Here is a 23,614-nt window from a genome sequence, read left to right on the forward strand (position 1 = left end):
CCAGTGTCCTAGCTGGTAGCTTGGTTCCTTTGGTGTTTTTGTTTCATTTCCATTCCAAAATTGCTGTTTCAAGTCGACTTCTGTGGTGGTGGTTTGAGAAGAGAAAATGTGTATGCTCAGGGTCTGGGCTGAGAGATACCAACTGATTCACAGGCCCCTCAGCTTCTGCATAGCCTAGATTCCAACAGGAGCAAAAGCACGTATAAAATATATTTAAAAAAAAATCTTGATGCTTAGTCACTGCATCTCTTGCATGTTTAATTTAGCTTTTCTTTCATCTGGTTTCTGAGTACAGAACAGGAGCCAAAATAGTCCCTTTGAATCATATGATACAATTGTCTTTTTTGCCCATGAGGCTGTTAAACTGGAAGGAGCAGAGCATGGCTGAAATTTATAACCTGTGACTCTCTTCACTGAAAACTGTAATTTTCAAAGCAAATCTCTGCAAGGGGACTGAGTTACTGTGATTCCTCGTGCAGAATAAATAATGTTCCTTTTGGTTTACATCAAAAAGAGCTGCCATTGCTTACTGATCTAATGGAAGCTATGGTAATTGCTTTTGTAGGTTCCATTTATAGATCAGACTTCTATGACTAAATTTAATTACTTACAGCTGAATCCAGTCAAAGCAATAAGTTCAAAATAACCTCTGTCATGCTGCAGTGGAAGCAGCATGTTCCCAGAAAAAGGCACTTCCTAATTGCTTCATTTTTTGATTAAGAGAAGAGTTTTTAGCTTTCACATATTTATTGTCTGGTTAAATGAAGAATGTACCTCTGCAGAACTCTCCTACCTGATGCCACAAGCCATGATGAGACTCTTGTCTCCTGCTTAACAGCACTTAAAGCATTTCCTTACATGTGGGTCTTGCATTATTTGCAAAGAGTGGTAGGTATTCTTCTCTGCAAATCTGCTCAGCTGCAATACAGAGAGAAGTGACTTGGCCAAGATCGAGCCAGTAGTCTCTGACATCCAACACTACCGTCTGGTAAGCAAATCACATGGTATTTCCTGTGCTTAACACTTGCTTGGTTGTCCGAGTCCCTGGTTGTGAAATCTGGTTGCCTAATGTGACAGAGAGATGTCTCCAGTTACTGAGGTAGGGTCTTGCTATGCCTCCATTTGAAACAACTCTTGTCTCGGAGAAACTCTTGGCTTTCAGTCCCCCTTGAGTTCCTGGGCATCATTGGTACACCCTTCATCTCCAGCAGCTGTTGTAGCATACAGGTGTGGACAGCTGTGCCACAGAAGAAACACACAGCATTAAAACTTCAAAAATGCAAGAAAGAAATAATATAGTGCATGTTCTCATTTCCAGGTTGTACTGAGCCACAAACAGGAGGAATGTGGGGAAGTGCTTTGAGGACAGTCACTACATGCTTGCCCTGTTCCTCCCATGGTGTCCACTGCTGGCTGCTGCCAGAAGCACATACAGGTCTGGATGGACCATTTGTCAGACCCAGTATGGTTGTGATCTTGCATAGTGATTTCCTTGTTGACCTGTGGCACCCTGATTAGTAGTACATTTGAAGATGTGTGATGGGAAAGAATAGATGCCTTGAAAGATTGCCATATAGAGAGTGAAAAGCTTGGAATTATTTACTGAAGTATTTAACAAAGACCTAAAGAATGATGTTCTTGTTTTTCACTTCATTATGCAAGAATTAAATGAAAGACTGCTTAACTGATCTGCAGAAGAAGCTGCTGCAGGACAGTGCAGGGACATAGTGACCCAGGTGCAGTTGTGGCAATTACACCTTTCCTTACGTCTCTGTTTCTATACCGGTGTACACATACTAACACAAAGCTGAGTTTTCTGATGTTAATACAATGTTAGCATGATTGATCTGTGGCTGGATGTCTTTTTCGGTTACATATGCATGAGCACACACACGTGCACACTTAAGTGAATTTGATTTCTTCATTCCTTGTCTTTTGCCTTTGTCTGACACGTTGTCATTTAAATGACCAAATCTTTCCAGACTCTTAATTCTCGCTTTACATTTCTTTTAAAAACGTTTCATCTCCCTTTTTAGCAGCCAGGCATTGTTTGAATCTTCTCTATATTTAGAGTTACCGAAGCTCACCAGGGCACAGTCCCAGTTTATCAGTGATGGCGTTTAGGATCCTTTGAACTGAGTGCCAGTCCTCCAGGCTGTGGGTCAGGACTGTTGCAAGTGCATGTGGACATTCCCCGTGTACAGCAAGGGTTATGGCTTCTCTTCACAAACAGTGAATTCTGGTTACTCTTCAACTGTAGGTATTTAGGTGCTTGATGCTTTCCTCAGCATTATTTTAACTATCTCGACGATCATAAATAAAGTAGTTGTTGAGTGGTGTTGGTCAGATCCTGCATGCAGCTTACAGACCTCATATGGTAACTGGGAGCCAGATCTTAAAGCAGTGGTGAATACAGAACTTGGTGTGTAACCCACCTTATTGAAGTGAAGCTGCCAAGAATGACTCCTAAACATGAACTGGAATCCTTTGCAGTGTGACTGTTCTGCGGTGTGGCCGTGTTCAACTGCTTTGTGTTTAGCAGCAGGTAGCAGAGCTGGGCTGCGTGCGAGGTCTGTGAAAGCATCCTGAATGTGTCCAGTTTTGAGAAAGAAAAGGACCTTCTGCTAAAAGATGGTGCAGAATCGGTGATTATCAGTTAGCATAGCAGACCAAGAGGCCTCATATGGAAGAATTTGTTGCATCTTACAAATGAATGGACATAACGAATACCTCACAAAATTTACTGCAAATTTTGATTTTTTTTTTTTGTTTAAATGATAAAAAGATTTTTAAGAGAAACAAAAAAGTATTTATTATCATCAAAGCCAAAAGAATGTGTGCACGGTGTAGTTGTATTACATTTTATTTTATTTTTTCCTCAATCTGATACTTTACAAAACTAATGTAAGCATAGGTGGAAAGGGGAATTCATTAGTGAGTGCTTGCCTTTTCTGTAGGGAAAGCTGCAAGCACACAGCTCTGCTTCTGATACACTGCTCTTTCCTCCCAGAGAGGTGCTTGGGGAATAGCTCAGCTGAGAAGAATTCTTCTGTCATTTAAAGGATGAACTAGGAGGTAATTACTTATGCCACCAGGTCAGTTGGTATTGATGGGGGCTGCTTCAGGACTGTTATATGTGGATAAGTCCTTGGTGGCTGAGAATTGACTTAAATCCCACAAGCTTTGTTGCGTGTGTTAGGTGCCTGTGTATTCATATTATCTAAAGCAGATTTCTCGGAAAGCAGATTTCCAGGACAGATTGAGCTGTGCTCTGTGATCCTATCACGGGTGGTTGGGTGTGGTAATTGTGGGATTTCCCTTAGAAATACAGGGATTTGTACCTGCTGCCATACAGTTATTGGTTAAACAGACCAGCTATGGGCTGCTGCACATGTGCCTGCTCATCAGTGAATGCTAAAAAGGGGAAAAAATTAAAACTAAACCGATAAAATCAGCTGTTAAAATCTGAGTGCACATAAATACCTGGCAAGTTTTAGATAATGGCTAGACAAAGGCTGTGCAGTGGTTATCATACTAGAATTAATATTTCAGTGGGGTCTTCGTCCTCATTCACACTTTCTTCGTGACTTGGTATATGACCTGGTTTTTCACATACAATTATGTACCGAGTTCTGCTGTGCTGGACACTGCCTATTCTGCTGAGTAGTATTTAATACTGTAGAGCTATGACTGGGGACTTCTAGATACTACAGACAGTAACAGTTTTTCTGCTATTGTTCATTTTGGATGCTGGGAAGAACACGTGTAATTAAATCAAGCGGGCCTCTATGCCAGAGCTGCAAACGCTGTACTTCAGGCAGTTACAGCAGGACTGGGAAACTGATGTGGAATTCTAATAAAACTGCATGCATGAGTTTGTTTGCACAATTTTTTTGTCTGTCAGGCCGCAACACTGTATGCAGCGTTTCTGTTTGGCAGCACTTGGCGTGTGAACGCAGTGGGTCTGCGAAAGGTTTGTTCTGTTGTCCCATGGAGCAGTTCTGCAGAGACAGCTCATGTCAGCATGTGGCTGAAGGATGGGCTCAGATACAGGACATCAGACATTGCTTTGCAAAACTGGGAGCCCACAGAGAATATTCCACGTTGAAAGAAGCAGATTCGTAGTTCATACTGTCAGTCATGTTTATTTTTCCCCAAATATACTTACCTTCCTATCTAACAAGGCCATTAAGTCAGGTTCCTGGGATGAGTGTCTCTGTTAGCTGTATGAGAGAGAGTGCTTTAGAGCAGAAGGATGGGGCTGACTCCTTTGCCTTGACTTTTTTTTTTTTTTTTTTTTTTTTTCCCCTCCCCATGCTGTGACTGACGCAACAGGTAGGGTGCCATAAACTAAGGTGAGCCTCTGGGCTCAAACTGGATGAGCACGGGTCTGGGTGACAGGGTGGTAAATGCCAGCCCGGAGCCAGCCCAGCCTAGGCTAGCTTCCTGCTCTCTTGCTGCTGAGGAGCAGCACCGGGACGAGCTGGTGTTGGGCGGCACTAAAGCAGGTTCAGAACCTGTGGGGCCTCCTGCACACGCCGTGACTGCTGGGTCTACCTGTTTTTATCTGAGCTTAGTGTTTGAAAGGGTGAATGGGTTGAGTTTTCATCACCTCTTCCCTCTGGACCCTGCTCATTAATCTGTTCAGACCCATCCAAGCGTCTTGAAGCGTGTTGGTCCATCGTTAGCTATGAGTGAACAGCTGCTGACCCAGTATTGACACGCAGATAAATTATTCAGTGTGTCTTATTTGGGAATTCAAAGGCTTCGTGATGAAACCTACAAAACTATATTATGTCTCCGACATTCTGAGGTTTCATTATTGTGTCTTCAATTATTCACTAAGCCTGCTTGTTCACCTCCTGGCACCCTGATGGAGTTGCAGGCTGGTGGCAAGCAGCAGACAGTGCTTTCTGCTCTTTGTTCTCGTGGCTTTTTCTTGGTACCTTATGGAGGAAATTTTCCTGTTGCTTATGGTCTTAAACCTCTTGCCCACAGTTGTTCAAATTTTTATAGTTCACCTAAAGCAAAGAGGCCACGGCCATCCCTATTGTCTGGAGATTTCCTCAGCAAATTGTAATTGTTATTAACTTTCTCCTTCCCTAGAGATACATTTTAGTTTTCACCGTGGCTGCATTTATCCTGCAGGAATGCTGCAGTGAAACAGCAACATACTGTTTTCAGAAAATCTCCTGCGGAAGTGCCAAAATAGAGGCCAGTGGAAGAGGAAGTTGCAAGAAGTAGTTCAGGAAGGGTTTATCCTCGGGAGCACTGCTGACGGGGTCTCTGCAGGTGGTGTGTGCCTTGCACTTGAGGGCCTGCTTGGTTTCTGCCTGCCCTGAGGGACTCCTGGTTGCAGCAAGAGCCGGTTGTGCAGTGGCCGTTACCGCGAGGTGTTTAGTTGCTGAATGCCAGATGGATCCTCGGTACCGAAAGCCTCACGCTGTTGGTTTTGTAGAGGCAGGTGCTGCGTCTGTTAGTTGGGAGAGGATTAACACTTGAGATCATTCTGCTGTTGAGCAGCTTCAGTGACCTGGGACTTGCCGTCCTCTGGCTCGGCTTGGGCCCTGGGGAAGGCGGCGCTTGGGTTTCTCCTTCAGCATTCCCGCGTCCATGCCTCTGGAGGTGCGTGACCTCTCTTCACCAAGCACGTCCCACCGTATTCGTACGTGGGGAAGCTTTTCTACCACCTGGCACCTGCCTGCATCAGAATCCAAATGTAATGAATTCCTGATAGCTGGAAGTAACTGTGACACATGAATGTTGCTCTTTTGGTTTTGGTGTATTTGTAGCTGTATTTGCATGATTTGCAGTTTCTGTACAGTCCTAGCATTACGAGCAACTATGAAAAGACAGTCCCTTCCTTCACCCTCTGCACCTTTTGGACTTCTCTCACTTGACCTAAGTTTTGCTCCTTCCTCCACCTGCCATGAGGCCCCTCATTCTGGTAAGAACCCGTTTGTTAATAGAAAGAACCAAGCATGCACTTTGTCCCCTCTCTCTAAAACTTCCAGCTGCGCACCCTGTACTCGAGCCCATCCCTTGCACTGTTGCCTGTTTCAGGGGTTAGCTGATGTTTGTTGCAGACTGGGAGTGACGTGCTGTCAGTCGCAGAAGAGAAAAGATGTGCGTAGGGCACCCTCATGCCCTTGAGCTGTGCAGGCAACTTACTGTCTTCAAGGGACAGAGCAGTTGTGAGACTCCTGTTAAAGTTAAAATTGTTAGTCGTCTTTGGGTAGAGAAGTTTTTTTAAAGACTGTCACCCAAGTCACTGAGGGATCTGCTTTCCGAAGAGACTCCAGACTGCGATTGCAAGTCTTACATAAGAGTATGGTAACACAAGAATTTGAGTGTGCGCGCTTGGGGATAGAGGCCTGATCCGGACAGACTTACCCACTGATAATTTTCTCAGGAGTCCAGGCTTATGCTCTGCAAGCAGGAAAGCCCCAGCGTCGTGAGAGGTACTAGTCCTCACCAGCCCTGCTTGAGGCTGCAGCAGCAGCCATTGCAAGGAGTTCGTTCCAGCTCTTCTTTCTCTGAGTGTGTCCCAACAGAGCAGTGCTAAGCATCTGCTGTGTTGTGGTGTGTGTGAAAGTTTCAGTGCGTGATGGATAATTTTAGAAAAGAGAACCAACATTAACATTATGAACTCACCACCTGACAAAGGGGAAAATATTCCTGTGGATGTACAGAGAAATGTCTTCATTTCTCCTGGGGTTCCTTGGGATGGAAAGTCTGAATAAGGGCTGGAGTCTCCATACCAAGGCATGCCAAATGCCTCAGAGTTTAGAATATTTTCTTCCAAGCCAGGACTTTACAGAAGTAATGGAGTTCACAGGATATGTGAGAAAGACCAGAACTTGTCTACACAGATGTAGCTTTTGCTTTCTTCGTCATCACTTGAATATTTTCAGCCAAATGAATAATGGAGAGAACCTGTGGGGAAGGAACAGAGCCTGCCCTTTACCAGGTTGCCCTGGGCAAAGAGCTTGGGCATGGTTGTCATTAGAGAGCATACAGCCTCTTAAATTCAGGTATGTTCTGTAATAAAATGTTCTCTCCTGCCCACCCCAGTTATTTGAATTAAGTGCAATTGTAGCTTGAAGGTATGAGATGTTGGAATAAGGATTTCCAGGTGATGCTGCCTAGGGCAGCTTTCTGTCCATGGAAAAGAAGCAGGGATTGCCTCTGCGCTGAAAAGCTGTTTGTGTCCTCCACAGAAGAAACCTTGCTCCTACACTCTTGTTACTTTTTGCTGATGCTTTTGGTTTTACAGTAGACATGCATTCAAGAAATGGGGATAATAAGGAATTTGGGAAGCAAGGCACTTCGATGGGACTCAAACAAATCTAGGGAGTTCAATAGCAAAGTTGGAAATGCAGCCAGTACTCTTGCTATTCTCCTTGCTTGTAGGAATAGATGCTGCTAACTGGCGTTGGTACTTTCAGGTGTTAATTTCTGTGTGATGAATAAAGAAAGGTGGATTATGGTTTTTTTCTGGTAGTCCAGTGCAGGCAAGGTGATGTTTTGTGTTCCGTGCTAGCAAGGGAGACGGTCCCATCTCAGGGTTACGAAGCTGAGCACTGGGTGGGCACTCCTACTGCTCTGTTTCGTCCCTTCTCTGACGGCACGAGTGGATCAGTCTGGTAGGTTATTCATTTCATGGCTGTTGTAAGCAGCAATGCGAAACCTCTGGGGATCACGGTGGAAACTAACTCTTCATGCTCGTTTCCACTGTCTCAGGTCAGTGCTGATGTGTGGGAGAAGAAATAGTCCACAGTCCCTTAGCCATTCTGCCCTCGGTATGGCTTCTCTGTATGAAGGATTTTATAGTGTATTAGAGCATGAAAATTGCTGGTTTTGGACTCACCTGTTGCAGCCCCACTGAAGAATGACACCTGTTCTGGAGCCAGTCCAAATACTGTTCTAACAACAAAACAGAGAAGTGGTAGGGCAACTGAAATGGAGCAGATGTTTAGCAGGGAAATAATTTACAATTGGCCAGTTTGATGGTACCTCCTGACCCTTTCAGGGCTGTTCAATAAAGCTAGCAGTTTCCATAGCAACTGCTAAATTACTTGGTGCTTCAGAGATCTGTGATAAAGGAGGCGAGTCATTATAAGGAAACGTGCTGTTGCTGTTTCTCCCCTTTGCATTACAAGAGTAATGATCTGGCAAAACTTGCTAAATGTGACGCCCCTCCTGAAGAATTTTTCCCACGTTCACCTTGGCCAGAGAGATTTGTATTTGTAGTACTCTTGCAAATTTCATTTTTCCCCTTTCCCCCATCATCAGCTTTGTCCTTCTTGGCAGGCGGTGCTGACTGAGCACAGGGGGTGGGACGGGACAGGGGACTGTGAGCCAAGAGGCAGGAGCCTGTGTCTGCAGCAGGTGTGTGCTGGGCTTCTGTCACAGCCCTCCTCAGCACGAGGTGCTTCTTTCTCTGCCGGGGTATGGACCAGCCCCGTCCCGCAGGGTACGCTGCGGCCACCAGCGTGTGAATACGTTACAAGTCACCGTTATCCCGCGTCTTTACGTTACAAGTCACTGTTACCCTGCGTCTTTACTGCTATGTATTTCAGCTTACTTTTGTCTTCTATTTTGACGACTCCTGGAGATTGTACTGTTCTGATTTTTTTTTTTTTTTCTTTCTTCCCTTGTTTCTATTCTGAGATAGGGATGTAGGTCAAGATCAGGGCTGTCTTTAGAATGGACCCATGGGGATATATGCTGGGAAATGGCTTCAGGGCTTGTTTACCACAAAGCCCAGCATAATTCTTGAGGCTCTCGGGGTGCATTTCAGCATGCTTGCACCTCTACAAATATTTGGTTGTATGCAGAGCTGTTGTTTCAGTGGAATGTGTCTTGTATGTTGGGAAGACCATCTGTGTTAAAATCCTGAAATGCTTGTTTAAAATACTATAATGCAGTAGTTCTTTTGACATTCAAATTGCTGTTTACATTTGATGCTGATCAAAGTTTATCTGACTTTCAGCAGTTAGGGAGGTTTTGGGTAATTTGGATAAAATACATTGGTAAGGTAAGAGACCTGATCCTCTCAACCTCCCCCCTTTTTTATATAAACGTAAAACTGTGGCAGCTTTAATGAAATCTCAGAGGATCTTTTCGCTCTGCTGTTGACTGCTACACCTAATATCCATCCACCTCTCTCTTAACAACCCTGAAGCAAATACTTCCAGGTGAAAATGAGGAGCGAACTTGCTGGATGACCCCCGAAGTCCCCTGTGCTCCTGCAGTGATTGCTTGGAGACTGTAACTTGGCAGGAGGTCGGAAGGAGTCTGCATCAGACGCTTTGGGGACGTCAGTGAACGTGTACTTCATGGAAGTGCTGAGCTGTCACCTCTCCATCGCATCTGATTCAGATTTCCAGACGGGATGCTTCAGGAGGATGACATTTGATTTCCAGTGTTGGTTTAAGCCACAAAGTTGTGGTGTTGAAACCATAAGCTGATGGCAACATATGGAATTAGTAATCTTTAATTTTTCTTATTAGGCAACTTCGAACAGGTCATCTTTAAGGGTTATCAAGTGTTGGAAGAGGCTGTCCAGGGAAGTGGTTGAGTCGCCATCCCTGGAGGTATTTAAAGGACGTTTGGTTGAGGTGCTTAGGGACATGGTGTAGTGGTGGTCTTGGCAGTGTTAGGTTTACAGTTGGACTCGATGATCTTAAAGGTCTTTTCCAACCTATACGATTCTGTGATCTTTTGAGTGTCTGAGTTAGGTTTGTATGATGGTTGACAGATAACAGTTTGCTAGGTGATGTGGCCAGAGTCAGTCATGCAGGTGAAAGGAAGGCAGGCTGAGCTGCTGCTGCGTTAGTTTGTGCAGGTGGTTCAGTGTCCTGAACTAATTTTGAGCCCTATCCTTTTGCCATAGACAAAGGAAAACTACAAAGCTGCGGAGATCCGTTATGCTACTTTTCCACAGCCCATCCAGTCAGTCTTCTGTTTTTTATATATATATATATAAAAATATATCTATATTTTTCTGTATACATATATATATATATATTCTGTATAATATACATATATATACTTCTGTATATATATAACCATACCAAAGTGTCTTACCCAGATTTTTAATCTACTTCCTATTGTTTGTATCTGTCTCATTGCCTGGCCTTTGTCGCACATGGTGCTATAGTACTTTTGGAAAGTCTGCTCTTACAGTCTAAAGGTACTTTCACAAAGTTATACTGATTTCATTGCTTATGTAGAAACAAACTGTCTGATCTTGAACAACTCTGTTGCTGGCAGAGATGCCTGGAGAGAGAAGCTTGGTGCAGAAATGGCCTCTGTTAGGAGAAGTCCTTTGAGTGCTCCAGAGAGACCCGGCAGCGCTGAAGCTGTGCGTGGGCTGTCGCTCCCCTCTGCAGCCTTCCCGCCTCCTGAGCACGTAACCGCGCTGTTTCCATGCGCTCATCAGCGTAGCTGGTTGAGCACCGTACGTGTTTGGTGGATAACAGTAACTTCCACTGTTGCCTCAGAAACAAATCGTGACTGTCCTGTGGATCCAGGTACACACCTACCCTGGTTGTGTTCTTGAGCAGGTGTTGTTAGTTGAGTCACTAATTGTCTTGTCAGTCAGAAGTTATTATTTTCAGTAGGCCTTGATGGACTCAATAAAATGAAGGCTTTTTTGGAGCCAAAGTTTCTAGTTTTGCTCAGAGCTTTTTAAGAGCTGCCCATCGCTGAGTCCAGACTCCTGGGTCCTTTCTGCAGTGCTGCTCGTTTGCTTTGTGCAGTCTGGCTGTGTCGCTTCCTCTGGCCAGAAGTTGCTTGTTCTTTCTTCGAACTGAAATCCAAATACCTGAAATGACTTTGTGGTTGGGCTTGAATCTAGACAGTGGAGCATGTAAGAAAGAAGGTAAGGGACACTCGACTGTTCTTCCTTTGAAACGTATGTTCCCAGGGAACTTTGTACGTGTCTTGTGATTGTTTCTAGTACTTGTTTCTCCTAATTTTCACCTGCTAAATAGTTTAGATCTGACTGCAGACATGAAAACAAGCAAGGGCAGAATCAGATCTTATTCTCCCTGAGTTAAGGCAAATAAGCATTGTCTTAAGATGGTGCTTATCCTCTTCCTAACCTCATCATTAATGATAACTGAAATATAAGTAAAACATACTATGCTGAGACTCAGCTGTTCCTGGGCGTTTCCTGCAGAATCTGTATCTCCCACTCTCTTCTCTTTCTTCTGAAGTCATCGAACTTTTGTGTGCCCTAGCTGGAGCTAACCAGTTGGACTTGCCACCCAAATTCACTAGTAACTGTCTTGCATCTTCATTCGGAGTGCAGATATCTCGTATCAGAGTGACTCAGCAAGAGAAACAAGAATCCTCAGATAGCTTGAGATTCAGAGGAAAGCCAAGGGTCTGCTAGAAACATTTAAAAAAAAAAAAAAATCAAGCAACTGTCTTCCCTACCTTTGACTTTTAATTGCCCTTAAATGGAGTGAAGGACTACCCACAGCATCAACTTTATGGCCAGTGTAAGATTTCTATGGGGGGATTGCATTAAATGTGTGTTTTGTTTTCTTTGTTAGAAGTATTATTAAAATCAGTCCAGGTGAGCAGCCATGGTTTTTAAAGGGCCTTTAGTTACCTCTGCTGTAATGCTGAAAAGGAAATACAAAGAAATTTCACTGTAACTGGAGCTTCTCTCTCTAAGATTTTCTTTATAGCTATGAACAAAAGTCACTTGTCTTTTTATCGTGGCTGAATCTTGCCAGACTAGCTAGTCTTTGCAATGACTTCAGTACTTTCCCTTTGTAATTACTGGATTTTAGCCATCTGAAATCTGGCACGATTCAGTACTCAACTTGCCTCTGTAAATGGGTAAAGTCCTCAAATACCTGCTGATGTGACTAAGCAATCTGTACCCGAGGAGACCTTCACTTTCCATCCTTTTTGGAATGGCCAGCTACTATGGCTGTTAGACGTGAGCCCACTTGGGTTCAGAGTTTACAGCTGGAATCACGAAGCAGGAGAAGGCTGACAGAAAACAAATGTTTTATTGGTTATTGGACTCAAAATTGGAGATGGCACTTTCTAGTGCCAAATTGCTGGTATGCAGGTCACCATCTCTGCCCTCCAGCTGTCTTGATTTTGGCAAATCCCATTTTATCTCAGTTTACTTCAGTGAGGACAAGTGCATGCATTTCCAAAACAACCCTAAGTGGTTTTCAGAATGGCAGCAATTAAACAGCAGCTGAAAACAGGCTGATGTACCACAGATAATAGAAAAGTGCAAGACACGGAGGGGATTTTACAGACAGAGAGTGAAGCCAAGAGGCCCCAGTTTTCCAGGCTGAGGAGTACCACCTGGATTTGGAGAAAACCAAAAGCGTGGAGGTAGTTTTGAGAGACCAAACTGCCAGGACCCACCTGCCCTGCAGAAGAGGAGCTGCAGAAGACACGTCCTGCAGGGGAGTGGGGATGCAGAAGGAGGCCGGTGGCAAAGTGGTTGGCTGTGGTTTTGGATAAGATGGTTTGGTGAAGGCTTCCATCTAGGCAGCCTGAGCACTGCCTTAGGGGTGACAGGGATTGTAATAAATTTGTCTCTCTTCTGGTAATTTAGGTACCATAGGAAACGCTCACCTGCAGGGTGTCTGGCGTCTGCATACTGCGAGACAGAAAGGAGGCTTTGCTGTCAGATGCTTGCCAGTGTTTTCCCATGAGAGTGCCACTCAAGTGTGTTGTCCTGTGGTTTGGGTGCTGCTGGAGCCGAGTGCTCCCTTGGCCGGAGAGCTGGCTGGTAACTGTCTGGCTGGAGAGCTAGCCGGTAACTGCTGCACCTCGGCTGGATGTGCAGATCTGCTGTTAACGCTGTCTGCCGGAGTTGCTGGCCTAGAAAGAACAGAGTAATGCTGACAACCACCTATTATTTATTCTTATGTCCAGAAGTCAGGATTTTGGTCATCTTCAGTAGTCTCACTGCAAGATGGCAATTACAAATCATTGCACAATGTTACTTTAATCAGCAGTTGTGCAGCTGGGGGAAGACCTATTGTCTTAACTGTGAATCCAGATCACCTATGTTGGGACTGTCTGTCCAGTCCATGAGTGCTGCATTAGCTAACACGGATCTTTGAAATATCCCCCGCTGGATTTGTTGTGAGTGCCAAGCCTCATGACTGTGGGCTGACCAGATGCTTTAATGTCTCATTTCTGGATTTTATTGTGGGTTTTCAGTGTGATCCACCTAAACTTGCAAAGCCTGCCAGCGTGCAAAATGGAGAAATGCTGAAGAGGGGGGGTAGTCATTTGAGCTGCTACTCAGATGAGTAATTCGAAGTGAGACAATGAAACTCTGTGCTGGAACACTCAAGCTGAATAGCAAAGAGAGTTATTGTGGATGTCTTCCAGTTTAGGACATGATTTTTATTATTCCCTCTTTTCCCTTTGTACTGCTTTTTCATTTGTTTTTGCTTTTAAGGGTATAAGAACAAATAGTAGCATATGTTTGTGTATTCTTGAGCTCTGCAAAGGTTCTCAACACTTTCAGCATGTTAGAATTGGGAGAATTGTGTGCAGATGTACACTGGCAGTTAAATATCAAATGTTAATACAATTTAAATCATGGTACAGTGTTGAAACTAAACAAAGCACTAGCTAATATGATGTTAAAAACAGTCCTGCCACTGCCCCAAACTTCACCGAGAAGCAGCCTACAGGTGTCATCTAATCTATTTATTTTAAGTTTTGTGTAATTCTGTATCTATTAAATCTCCAATAATATCTTACCAAGATCAGCGTTACTTCCGAGCAGGGTGAAGGGTGGCTTATCTTTTCTTCTGCAATTTCTAAAACAAGTTGTGTAGCCAGAAATTCGACAAAACTTCGTTCCTGTTGACTTGTAGGGGAATTCTAGAAGATGCTGTACTTGTGTCTGTGCCCGTCAGCCTTAAACACAAGCGGCTGGTTGTGCTTTCCCTGTGCTGTCTTTGGGCATCAGCAGATTGGGTGTTACTTGTCTAGAGCACTCTTCTCCACTCATGGCTAGTTCTTGCTAGTAAATAAGGCTTAAGAGTTGTAGCTGATGAAGATAGGAATGTTGTCTGTTAGGATGCTCTGTTACAAAAGGTGGGAGCTGCCCTCTGACGAGAGGTTCTAAATGGTAGCTGCTGTTCCTAAAGCGAGCCCAGAGTGGGCAAGAATGGAGCAAAGTGTATGAAAAGCTGGGCTGTTAGCTTCTGTGCTAACCAATACAACTAAGCAAGGATTTGACTTTCTATTACTGATGATTACATTTATTTCAGGTGGGCAAGTGATCTGTGCACAGTCTCCCACTGAAGATAGTGGAAGCACAATTACTAAGAATAATTAAATGCTCTTTGGATAAAACAAGGCATATTTTGCACACCCCCACCCCACCCCCCATCCTGTTTTTCTGTATAGGCTCAATGGGGCGTAGAGGAAACTTCCGTTTCCGAATGGTGTAGTTCCTGTAAGAGACACCTTGGAAACGAGTAGAAGATAAAGCAGCTATGCTGCAGAGGCAATAAATTTGCCAGATCTCTGCTTGTTCTTTAGGGCAGGCTGATGGTAGTGGTTGAGGTGCCAGCCGAGCGTACGGACTGTGAAGGAAAATTGTTACCTAGGGTGCAGCCTTAACTTTGTGAAAGCAGGAGTTCGATTCATATGGCCGGCAAGCAGTATTTATGCATGTGCTGCATGTGTTCTGAATTAAAGCGCATTCTTCCCTCTCCTCACATTCCTGAAATCCCACAGCAGAGATTTGTCCTGTATTTTTCTCTAAAATTTGGCTGTAAAGCAGTTACAAGGGGAGAGGAAAGATTCAACCTGGTGCTTGGCCCCAAGAAGCTGTTCCCACATTTTCCTCCTTTCTGTTCGTCACACGTGTCGTATTCGTCAGCCGCTGGCCTGGCTCGCATGGGTGGCGGTGAGGGAGCTGGCTGGTGGATGCCGAGCAGTCCTGCACGGGGCAGCGGGTCCGTCTGTCCAGGAGGCGTTCTGCAGACTCAGGACAGGCCGATTAAATGCATCATAGATTATTCATGCTGTTTTTGGCATCATCTCCTGATCTGGCAAACCAAGGGAGCATTGTGGAAAAAGTGTTTTCTACGTGTTTGCCTTTCGTGTCCAGATAGCTGGTTGTCCAGGGTCCGAAGCTGACGTGAATATAAAGGTGTTTTGAATTTCCTCCCCTGTGTACAATGGGAGTCTTTGTCTAAGGCTGAGGCTTTTTTTTTTTCAAGTTTTCCATGTTTGTTTGACATTAATTTTCTGCTCCAAGTTCTTCTGATGCCGTTCCAGTTTCGTTCTTCTGTCTCCATTATCCAGTTACGAATCGGCCAGCAATTCATTATGTAAATGAGTCTCTGAGTGTGAAGTTTGATGACAAAATTATCAGATGAGCCCCAGGAAGGCGGCGTGGGCACAGAAAGGCAGCGGGGTGCTGCTGTGTACAATGGCAGAGGGACCACCTGCAGAAAGGGGGCTGTGCAGAGCAGGGAGGAGGCGCAGGAGCCCCTGGGCGTCAGGGGAGGCAGGGGGGTGCCTGACCCTCCGCAGACGGAGATCCCGAAGCCGGGATAGTCTGTCGCTGCACTCCTTGTGGGCCCCGCGGCCGCTCTGCTGGAGTGCTTGGAGGGGATCAGCCATGCACGTGTTGCCTGCTGTGCGTAAAACTCTTGAAAGGGTTACCCTACTTCAGAAAGAAAGGTAGGGCTCCCGGTTTTCTGCCTGGCTATCTTGATGTGTCCTAAGGCAGCTGGGTGACAATACGCTCTCACAGGGCTCCTACGTGCTGGTTAATCCCCCAATTCCAGCTGTTTTAAGGTATTTATAGGCAGTATACCATCCTGCCCAGTAAAGAGTATAATATGGACTACTGTTAGAAAAATGCTTGTACCCTGATACGAAATCATATTCCAGAAACATGAGCTCATGCTTCAGACTTACAAGAGACCGTGGTAAGACAGGACTGAACTCCTGCGGCTGCTGCTTCCCTCTAACTCTTCCAAGCGTTGCATATGAGACGCGCTAAGGATCCGAACGATTTATTGCTATGGATTCTACAGGGAAAAATGGTATGAGCCCAAAGAGTTCTACCAGAGCCTGCTACAGATGCCAGTACAGCATGAGTATTTGCCTAGATCCCTGGTCCAAAAAATTGGAGTATATTTTGATACTTGTAAGAATAGCATTGAGTTGTCTTGGGCTTCCTTTCCTGGGCTTGTTTTTATTTAGAAGAATCCTGGGAAACATAGAGGTCCCATTCATATTCATAAACTCTGTTTCTTTGTACTGTATTTTAATCTTCATTGCATGTTTTGTATTAGTTATAAACCAATTACTATTGCTCTGCCTAAAACAGTTCTTGCATATTGATATTAGAAGGGTTGATAAACATTTCAGAACCCCTCTTAATATCAGCCATTTCAATGATGGCATTTACATTCTAATCCTGTTTCAGATTGCATGTGAAAATCTAATATTCAGGGTCTAGACAGTTATCTAGATGGGATCGCAGATGATGAGGATCAAAAAACTAACAAGCATATTTGTATTTGCATTGCCTGGACACTGCAGCAGTCAGTCCAGTGGCAACTCCTAGTAGGACAGATAGAAATTCTCTTTGTGCATTAAATGGGCTGTAATAAGCACAGATGAAAAATACTAGCCTGTACAGAAACTACACTGGTCAATAAATTGAGCAGAACAAATAGGACTCGTGCTTAGAATTGTAGAGAGACATTATGCCTGGTTAGGCAGACATTGACTCTGCTGCAGCCCAACCATCGGCCGTCTACACAAAACCAGAGTGTCCAATTCGGAAGGTTTTCTTTCGTGTTCTCTTGTTCGTACAATTTTTCTAAAATTGAGAGGAGGGAAAAGCACTAAAAACTATATTCTTGCCATGAAAACATGGCACATCCTGAAAAGCATGGGGCAAAAAGGAAAGTCTGAAAAAATGGGGGGGGGGGGGGGGGTGGCAAAATGTGAATGACGTGGGAAGACCTGGTACCTTTGGGATGGGTCCTGTCAGTGCAACTTCAGGTCGCTGGCATTCTGTACTTGGACTTGCTATATGAACAGCCTCTGTTACAGGGCCAATTTTCTGCGTGGCTTTGAAGTCTCAAGTGCCAAATATATTTTGCAAGTTAATTAATTAGAATAATTTATTTTTGCTTCCAGAATATCAACAGTGCTTTCAATGGTATTTATGGATAAAAAGCACTAATTATTCCCTGTCCTCCTTCCCAGGCCATCTCCACTTAGCTATATAAAATCTGTAAACTGGCTGAAGGGAGGCTAGTTGTCCAGTGGACTAAAAAATGTCTCTATGAGACTGAAGTACGCCCTGGTTTCCCAGAACTAAAGGTCCATAGGTGCGTGGGATTACTCGCTAACAACCTCTCTAATTTAGTGTCAGTGGCCTGATACGATCCGCTGTTTGGTAGAGCTGCCTTTTATCTTTTAATGCTCTTCCCTTCCCAGAAGGCTCTTGCTGGTAGTGCCGTATCCCCGCTCTCCTGTTCTTACTCCGGGGCTGGCAGCGGAGACGTCAGTAGATGCACTGAGCGGAACCCGAGCTGGCTCTGGCTGGAGGGTTGGGTGCAGGCGCTGTTAACCCGTGGTACGCTAGTGAATCTGGAGATAGGAACAGCAGAGCACGTGCTCGATCATGCTAACACAAGGAGAGGAGAAAATAGTTCCCACTGAGGGAGATGCATCTAGTGCCAAACTTCAGCTGAGAGTGAGACTTTCTTTTTGCACAGTGCCTTGTTCCTGGAAGGTATGGTGCAGAGATTGAAAAAATGAAAAAGATTGTTTCAGCTCTTTGTATTACATTGAGGATGCAAAGAGCCACAGGTTAGAAAGCACCTGCTGTTCATTTGTCCTGTCTTTAGCAAAACATTCTCTTGTTGCTTTAATCTTCTTAAAAGGAATCAGTAGTTTTTTTCTTACCTGGGATCACTGGAAAATGAATGTAACTTTTACTGTAGAGCGAGTATTCTTCTGTCTTCACATAGTGTGATTAAAAATGTAAAGTTCGCTGAAGTGTGGGAAGACTCTGTCTGTGTCGGGACTGGAAAGCTGCTCCTTGTCTCATTTCTTCAGCTGCAGCTGCTGGCTCCCTGCCTTTCCTTTTCCTCTCCTCTTCCAGAGGGTGATTCTCACCATTTCCTCTTTGCAAATTTTTTTTCCCTTGATACGGTGTCTTCATTCCAATGTTAAACTGACTTGTGCATGCCTCTTGGGGAGGAAATAGGTGATGTGAATGCTTTTTATTTATTTTGTTAAAGGTCTCTGGGGAACACAATGTGTGGAGAGCGTTCTGTATTCACTGGAAACTGGAGGAGAAAGGAAGGAAGGGGCTTTTGCAGGAGAAAAATTGGCCAAAATCTTTCTTTCAGTTACAATTAATAGGTTTTTCTTTTGGGCTCTGAATGCTGTGTTTGTATTCAAATTAAGTGGTTTCCAGGGGGGATTTCCAGGAATAGATGTGGGGAGGGGATAAAAACACTTTCCAGACAGGACGTTGGAAATGCACGGTACCGAATTGCATGCTGTTTGTGAATCTTGTCCCTGTTTCGTGGTGTTCTGTCATCTGGAGCCTGTGGTGTCTCCTCTGTGTGCAGAGCTCGGGGGATGAGGACTCTGCTTTCCCAGCGTCTGGGACGTGCTCAGTGCTCCACAAAAGTGACAGGGTCGGACGGGCAGGTGCTAGCAACCAGTGTCCCCGCTGCAGCCGCTGGTGCAGCCCAGCTAGGCAGGGCCCTTCTCTTGCAGTGAGGGTGGTAGAGTTCCTGGGCAGGCAATGGTGAACAAAACAGGCCTGTTACTCCTCTGCAAAGTGTTCTGAGACTTGTGGCCAGGCTTTTTCCCCGCCCTTTTATTCCCCCCCCTTTTTGTGACATTGCACCTGTGGTGTGTTCTCTCCTGCTGAGAACTGATGTTCGCTTGGATTTCTGTGCCGGAGCTGGAAGTAGGGCAGAGGCTTCACCTGTGTTTTGTTTAGCTTGCTTTTTCTCCGTTTTCCTCACAGGGGGCATTTTCCTTCATCAGAGACATGAAAGCTAGCTGTTGCTGTACCTATGGTTGAAGAGTATGTTACTTCTTGTCCTACAGCCTTTGTGTGTATAGGGTGGGATGTGAGAGGGGATTGCACTGCGTGGTCCCTTCTGAAGCTTAGAAACAGAAGCCGTAGTATTCCTGTCTTCTGTAGGCTGTGTGAGGCTTGTCTGCATTGCCTGTAGCATCTGTCTCCCTCCTGCCTTTTCCTTGAACCCTGTGTACAACTGAATTTTGGGTTTCTGGGCTTAGCTGACTGTCTGCAGTGGCGAGGAAGCCGTGTGTTCCCTGATGTGCCATCTGTCCTGGTAGTACGCGTTCTGAGAGAGGAGATGGCCGGCTCCTACCATCCTGTAAAGCGTGAGATGTTGGAGACACCTATGCACAATGTGGAGTTCCCTTGCTGGCTGCTGCGTATTTGTGCCCTCATCCATGATAACTGATTCAGGCAGACACATTTGTCCTGGGCCAGCCTTGTTGTCTGGAAGGGTCCCCATCAGAGACATGCTTCATCAAACTGCCTCTGTCACTAGGTGGTAAAGAAAGTAATTAAATGATAATTCTGGGGCAAAAAAGGACTTAAAAGTGTACGCCATGATTTAGGTGACAGCTCACTCACTGCTGGGAGGACTCATGCTTGATGGCCACTGCACATTGTTAGTTCTTTGTATGTTCTTTGATTTAAAGCTTCATGCTAGTAATCTAATTAACATTGAATTGGGTTTCCAGTACAGTAGCTTGTTTCGTTCAATACGAATGCATTTATACGAAAGGTCAATGAAAAGAATTTTGCTTTCATCAAATTCATTAAAAGTGGTTCTACACTCAAGGCTTACTAATGGAAAAGAAATTAAATAGTCATGTCTATAAATTTCTCGTGTCATTTCTGATTTTCCTTAATCTCTGCCTCCCTGGATTGGATTCCAAAAGTGTCCAAAAGCTCTAATGAAATACCAGTTTGGATATTAATTGAAGATTTATCCTGTTTGCATCTGTCTAAGTCTTTTTACATATACTTAATGTATCTTGAGCGCAGGTTTCTATTACAGATGGAGAGAAAAAGTGATGAGGGCTTATCCATGAAAGCAATACTAGGAGCCAATCTCAAGGAGCAGTATTATGTTCCTAAAGCACTTTTAAAGAAATGCAAATAATACTTTATCTTCTGTTCTGACAGCTTTATTTGTGCTATTGAAATAGCTTTGAATGAACCAAAAGTGCAGCAAAGTTTGCATCAGAAAGGTATTAGCTGGACATGAAGATAAAGCCTGAATAATGGGCATCAAAGGTGCTTAAAAATTCAAGACCTTTTTATAACATAGTGTCCAGATGTATGTGCTACAAATATACCTGAGTACTGTGAGTAAATATTGGACTGTGGTTTCTGTGATCTCTTACCCAGTAGCTCTCAAGGAAGTTCTGGATGCCCTTTGAGTCGGGGCTTTGCCATTGCTTTATGTGTGGGCAGAACATATTTCTGCAATTCTTGCTTTGTGTAGGTTCCTGGTATCCCAGTTTAGGGAGATGGGGAAGCTCTGTTTGGGAATGCTTTGCAGCTGCATATTGATGTTGTTGCTGATGTAGAAATGGAAATACATGGTGACAAGAGATTTAAGTTACTTTGAAGGTATTGCACGTTTGCGTGAGCGGTTTCCTTGGAAAGGAAGAAACAAAGAAAAATGCTCTTGTGAACATGTTCAAAATTATGAATGTCTTGCCTCAATCTAAGTAGTGCATATATAGACGGCTCTTGTCTGGATCTTTGCATCGTGTTTCATTGCAGCTTGAGCTTTCGGTACATTTTGGTCTCTACTAGTGCTAGATGTTTAAACTGTACTCATTGGCAAGAACCGATGAGAAAGGAAGCAAGTTATTTGTATGCTGTGTGAGCCAAGCAAACAGAAATGGAGGTCTCGAGAATGAGCATTTGGTTATAAGTAGATAAGAATAAGTAATTGGCCAAGTCCAAGGGGAAAGGTTTGCCTTGATAGTAATTACCATCCCTGGTCTCCAGAACAGTTCAGAGGCCTTGCAAAGGTTGAGAAAGTCATCACACCATGGGGATAAGCAGCTGGGTGGCAGTCACAAATCAAACTGTGGTGTTAGATTTTTCTGATTATAGCCACTGTGACCAAAAAAGCCAGAATGTGATTGTGTACCCCAGTGTCCACCAGCATGAGGTCACGGGCAGATGTTATTTGTGACTTCTACCAATTAAGTAATTGAATCGCAGAACGGTTTGAGTTGGAACAGACCTTTAAAGATGATGTAGTCCAACGCCCCCTGCCACAGGCAGGGACATAACTGGCATTTCTTCTTCTTCCCTTTGGCTTTTCAGGCATACTTCCGACAGGGTGTGGCCCTTCAGTATCTTGGACGTCATGCAGATGCACTGGCAGCGTTTGCGTCAGGACTGGCTCAAGATCCCAAGAGTCTTCAGCTTCTGGTTGGCATGGTCGAGGCCGCCATGAAATCTCCCATGCGAGGTAAGCACCAGGAGATTTTCTCAAGGGTGGTGATCTGCTACTGAGGTACTTAGAGGCGGTAGTTTCAGTCCATGGGTGACTCTACTGGCATTTGAGAGGGGAGAACCTGGAGGCCTGAAGGGAAGGATTTCAGAATTTGACTTCTCTGCTGAGTCAGCAGGTGCTGATAAAGGAGCCCGAAGTAGGAGGAGGAACAAAATTCTTCTGATTCAGTGGGACAGTGAGATGGTGATACCCAGCTCGAGAGGCACTGGAGATGAATCAGACTGGTGTTGTGCAGCAGTTCCAATGAAGTCCTTGCTCGTTTGTCTTTTGTCTGGTATCAGTGCAGATAGAGAGGTGTGCACTACTGTGGCCCTGGCTTTATTATTACTTGGAACAACTTCCCACAATGCTCTGGTGCTTGGCCATTGGGAACAGGGAGTCTTAAATGCTCTGGGCCAGTGTTTGCCCAGAAGAGCACATCAGCAGCTTTTCCATGGTACTAATGTCTCTCAAAACACAGCGTTCCAGAAGGCAAAGGGCTGCTCTGCTACTTCACTTATATTCAGGAGGAGTGGTGAAATCACATGGAACTTGAAGCTGTATTAGCTCTTGCAGTGTTTTGCCTCTCTTTCATAATGTCCCCATTTCCAGGATTTTTTCTCTCTAGAGGAAGGAGGTAGTCTCCTCTTTGCTCTGTTTCTCTTGCAAGCTTTGTGTTGCAGTGTCCTAATGGTAGTTCCCGGGAGAGAACATGGGGATTCTCATCCTCAGCAGATGCTGCTGGGGACCCCAGGGCTTAGGGGCCAAGAAGCACTGAAATGAAAAAAAACCATCCCCGTTGGTGTTTCCTTTTTTACAGTGTTTTTCTCCATCCTCTAAAATGAATTCATCTGGAAGTTTCTGTTGTATATAGCAGCTACCTTGTGAAGCTAATTTCATTTGGTACCCAAAGGTGCTGCGGCTGCTGCTTAGAATGCAGGTGATGTGGTATTTCTAGGTAAGCATCCCCAAATCTGGCTGGGTGATCTCGCTGTCCTATCGCACTGCAGCTGTATATTTACACTGGTGCTCCCTACTGTGCTTCTCAGTGTTGCTGCTTTCCAATTGTTATCCTCCCACTGACTGGTTTGACAGATTTTAGGTTAGCCTTGCTTATAAAGTACTAGTTTTACTTTGAGAGTGTGTATATACTCTACTATACTCTACTGCTGTAATGAATATTCAGGGTCTCTGTCCCACTGTGCTAGGCACTCTGCAAGCACTTAAGTAGTTGTTATGTGTTGTTCTGGTCCCCTTTCCAAGAGCTCGCTGTCTGGGAGAGACATAGAAGATCTCTCTGGGTATTGTCTATGGTGTAAAGCCAGTCCCTTGTAACTCAATTCCACCAGGATAACAGACTGATTGAAGCCATGGATAGACTGGTGTGAGTGGTAGCTTCCAGGATACTTGCATTCAGAGAAAGAGGAGGAGCAACTGGAAAAGCCAAAGGGCTGTAAGTGTCAGTGGTGTGCTAGAGATTATTACATGCAGACCCTGCGGGATTCGGGGAGCATGGGTCCGCAGTACGTAGAGATGAAGGTGACACTCCCTTCCCCAATAACTGAATCACTGTTGCTGCATCTTTCAGCTGGTTGTGGCTATGTCTCTTCCCTCACCATTTGTTGTTGTACAAGAGCAGTAACAAACTCCATGTCTGCCCTTCTCTTACCATGCTGGTTCTCCCTTTCCTACCAGACTTTAGAGTTACCAGGAGTGTCTTCCTCTTCTTTCCTTTCTCCTTGTCTGTACGCCTCTCTCTCCCTATGTTTGCCTGGGTTACCTGGCTAGGATCTTAAGTAAGCTCCTTAAGACAGGAACTGAGTTCATATCTGCTCTTGCACTGATAAGCATGATAAGTGGTGGCATGTTACAGCAACTATTTCTGTCCTCTTACGTCTGCGTTTAATCCCAGGATCTAATTGGATGTCAGTAACTGGCATTGTGTTCGCACTGTTTGCATCTTCATGGAAGTGTTAAAATCCTCTTTTGTTGTTGTTTATACGCTTGGTGATTGTAGAGAGGCAGAAATAATAAAAACA

At 44.6% G+C, this 23,614-nt stretch overlaps 1 protein-coding gene across 2 annotated transcripts in view; it reads left to right on the forward strand.

Moving 5' to 3' along the window:
- Positions 1 to 23,614, forward strand: part of TTC28 (tetratricopeptide repeat domain 28) — a 195,312-nt gene that overhangs the window by 95,445 nt on the left and 76,253 nt on the right. For both annotated transcript variants that reach the window (XM_075516443.1, XM_075516444.1), the window contains one exon: positions 21,404 to 21,551. In XM_075516443.1, coding sequence (XP_075372558.1) covers positions 21,404 to 21,551 — 148 coding nt within the window. The remainder of the gene's footprint in view (positions 1 to 21,403; positions 21,552 to 23,614) is intronic.

This window comes from Mycteria americana, chromosome 13 (genome assembly GCF_035582795.1).
Source record: "Mycteria americana isolate JAX WOST 10 ecotype Jacksonville Zoo and Gardens chromosome 13, USCA_MyAme_1.0, whole genome shotgun sequence".
NCBI lineage: Eukaryota > Metazoa > Chordata > Aves > Ciconiiformes > Ciconiidae > Mycteria > Mycteria americana.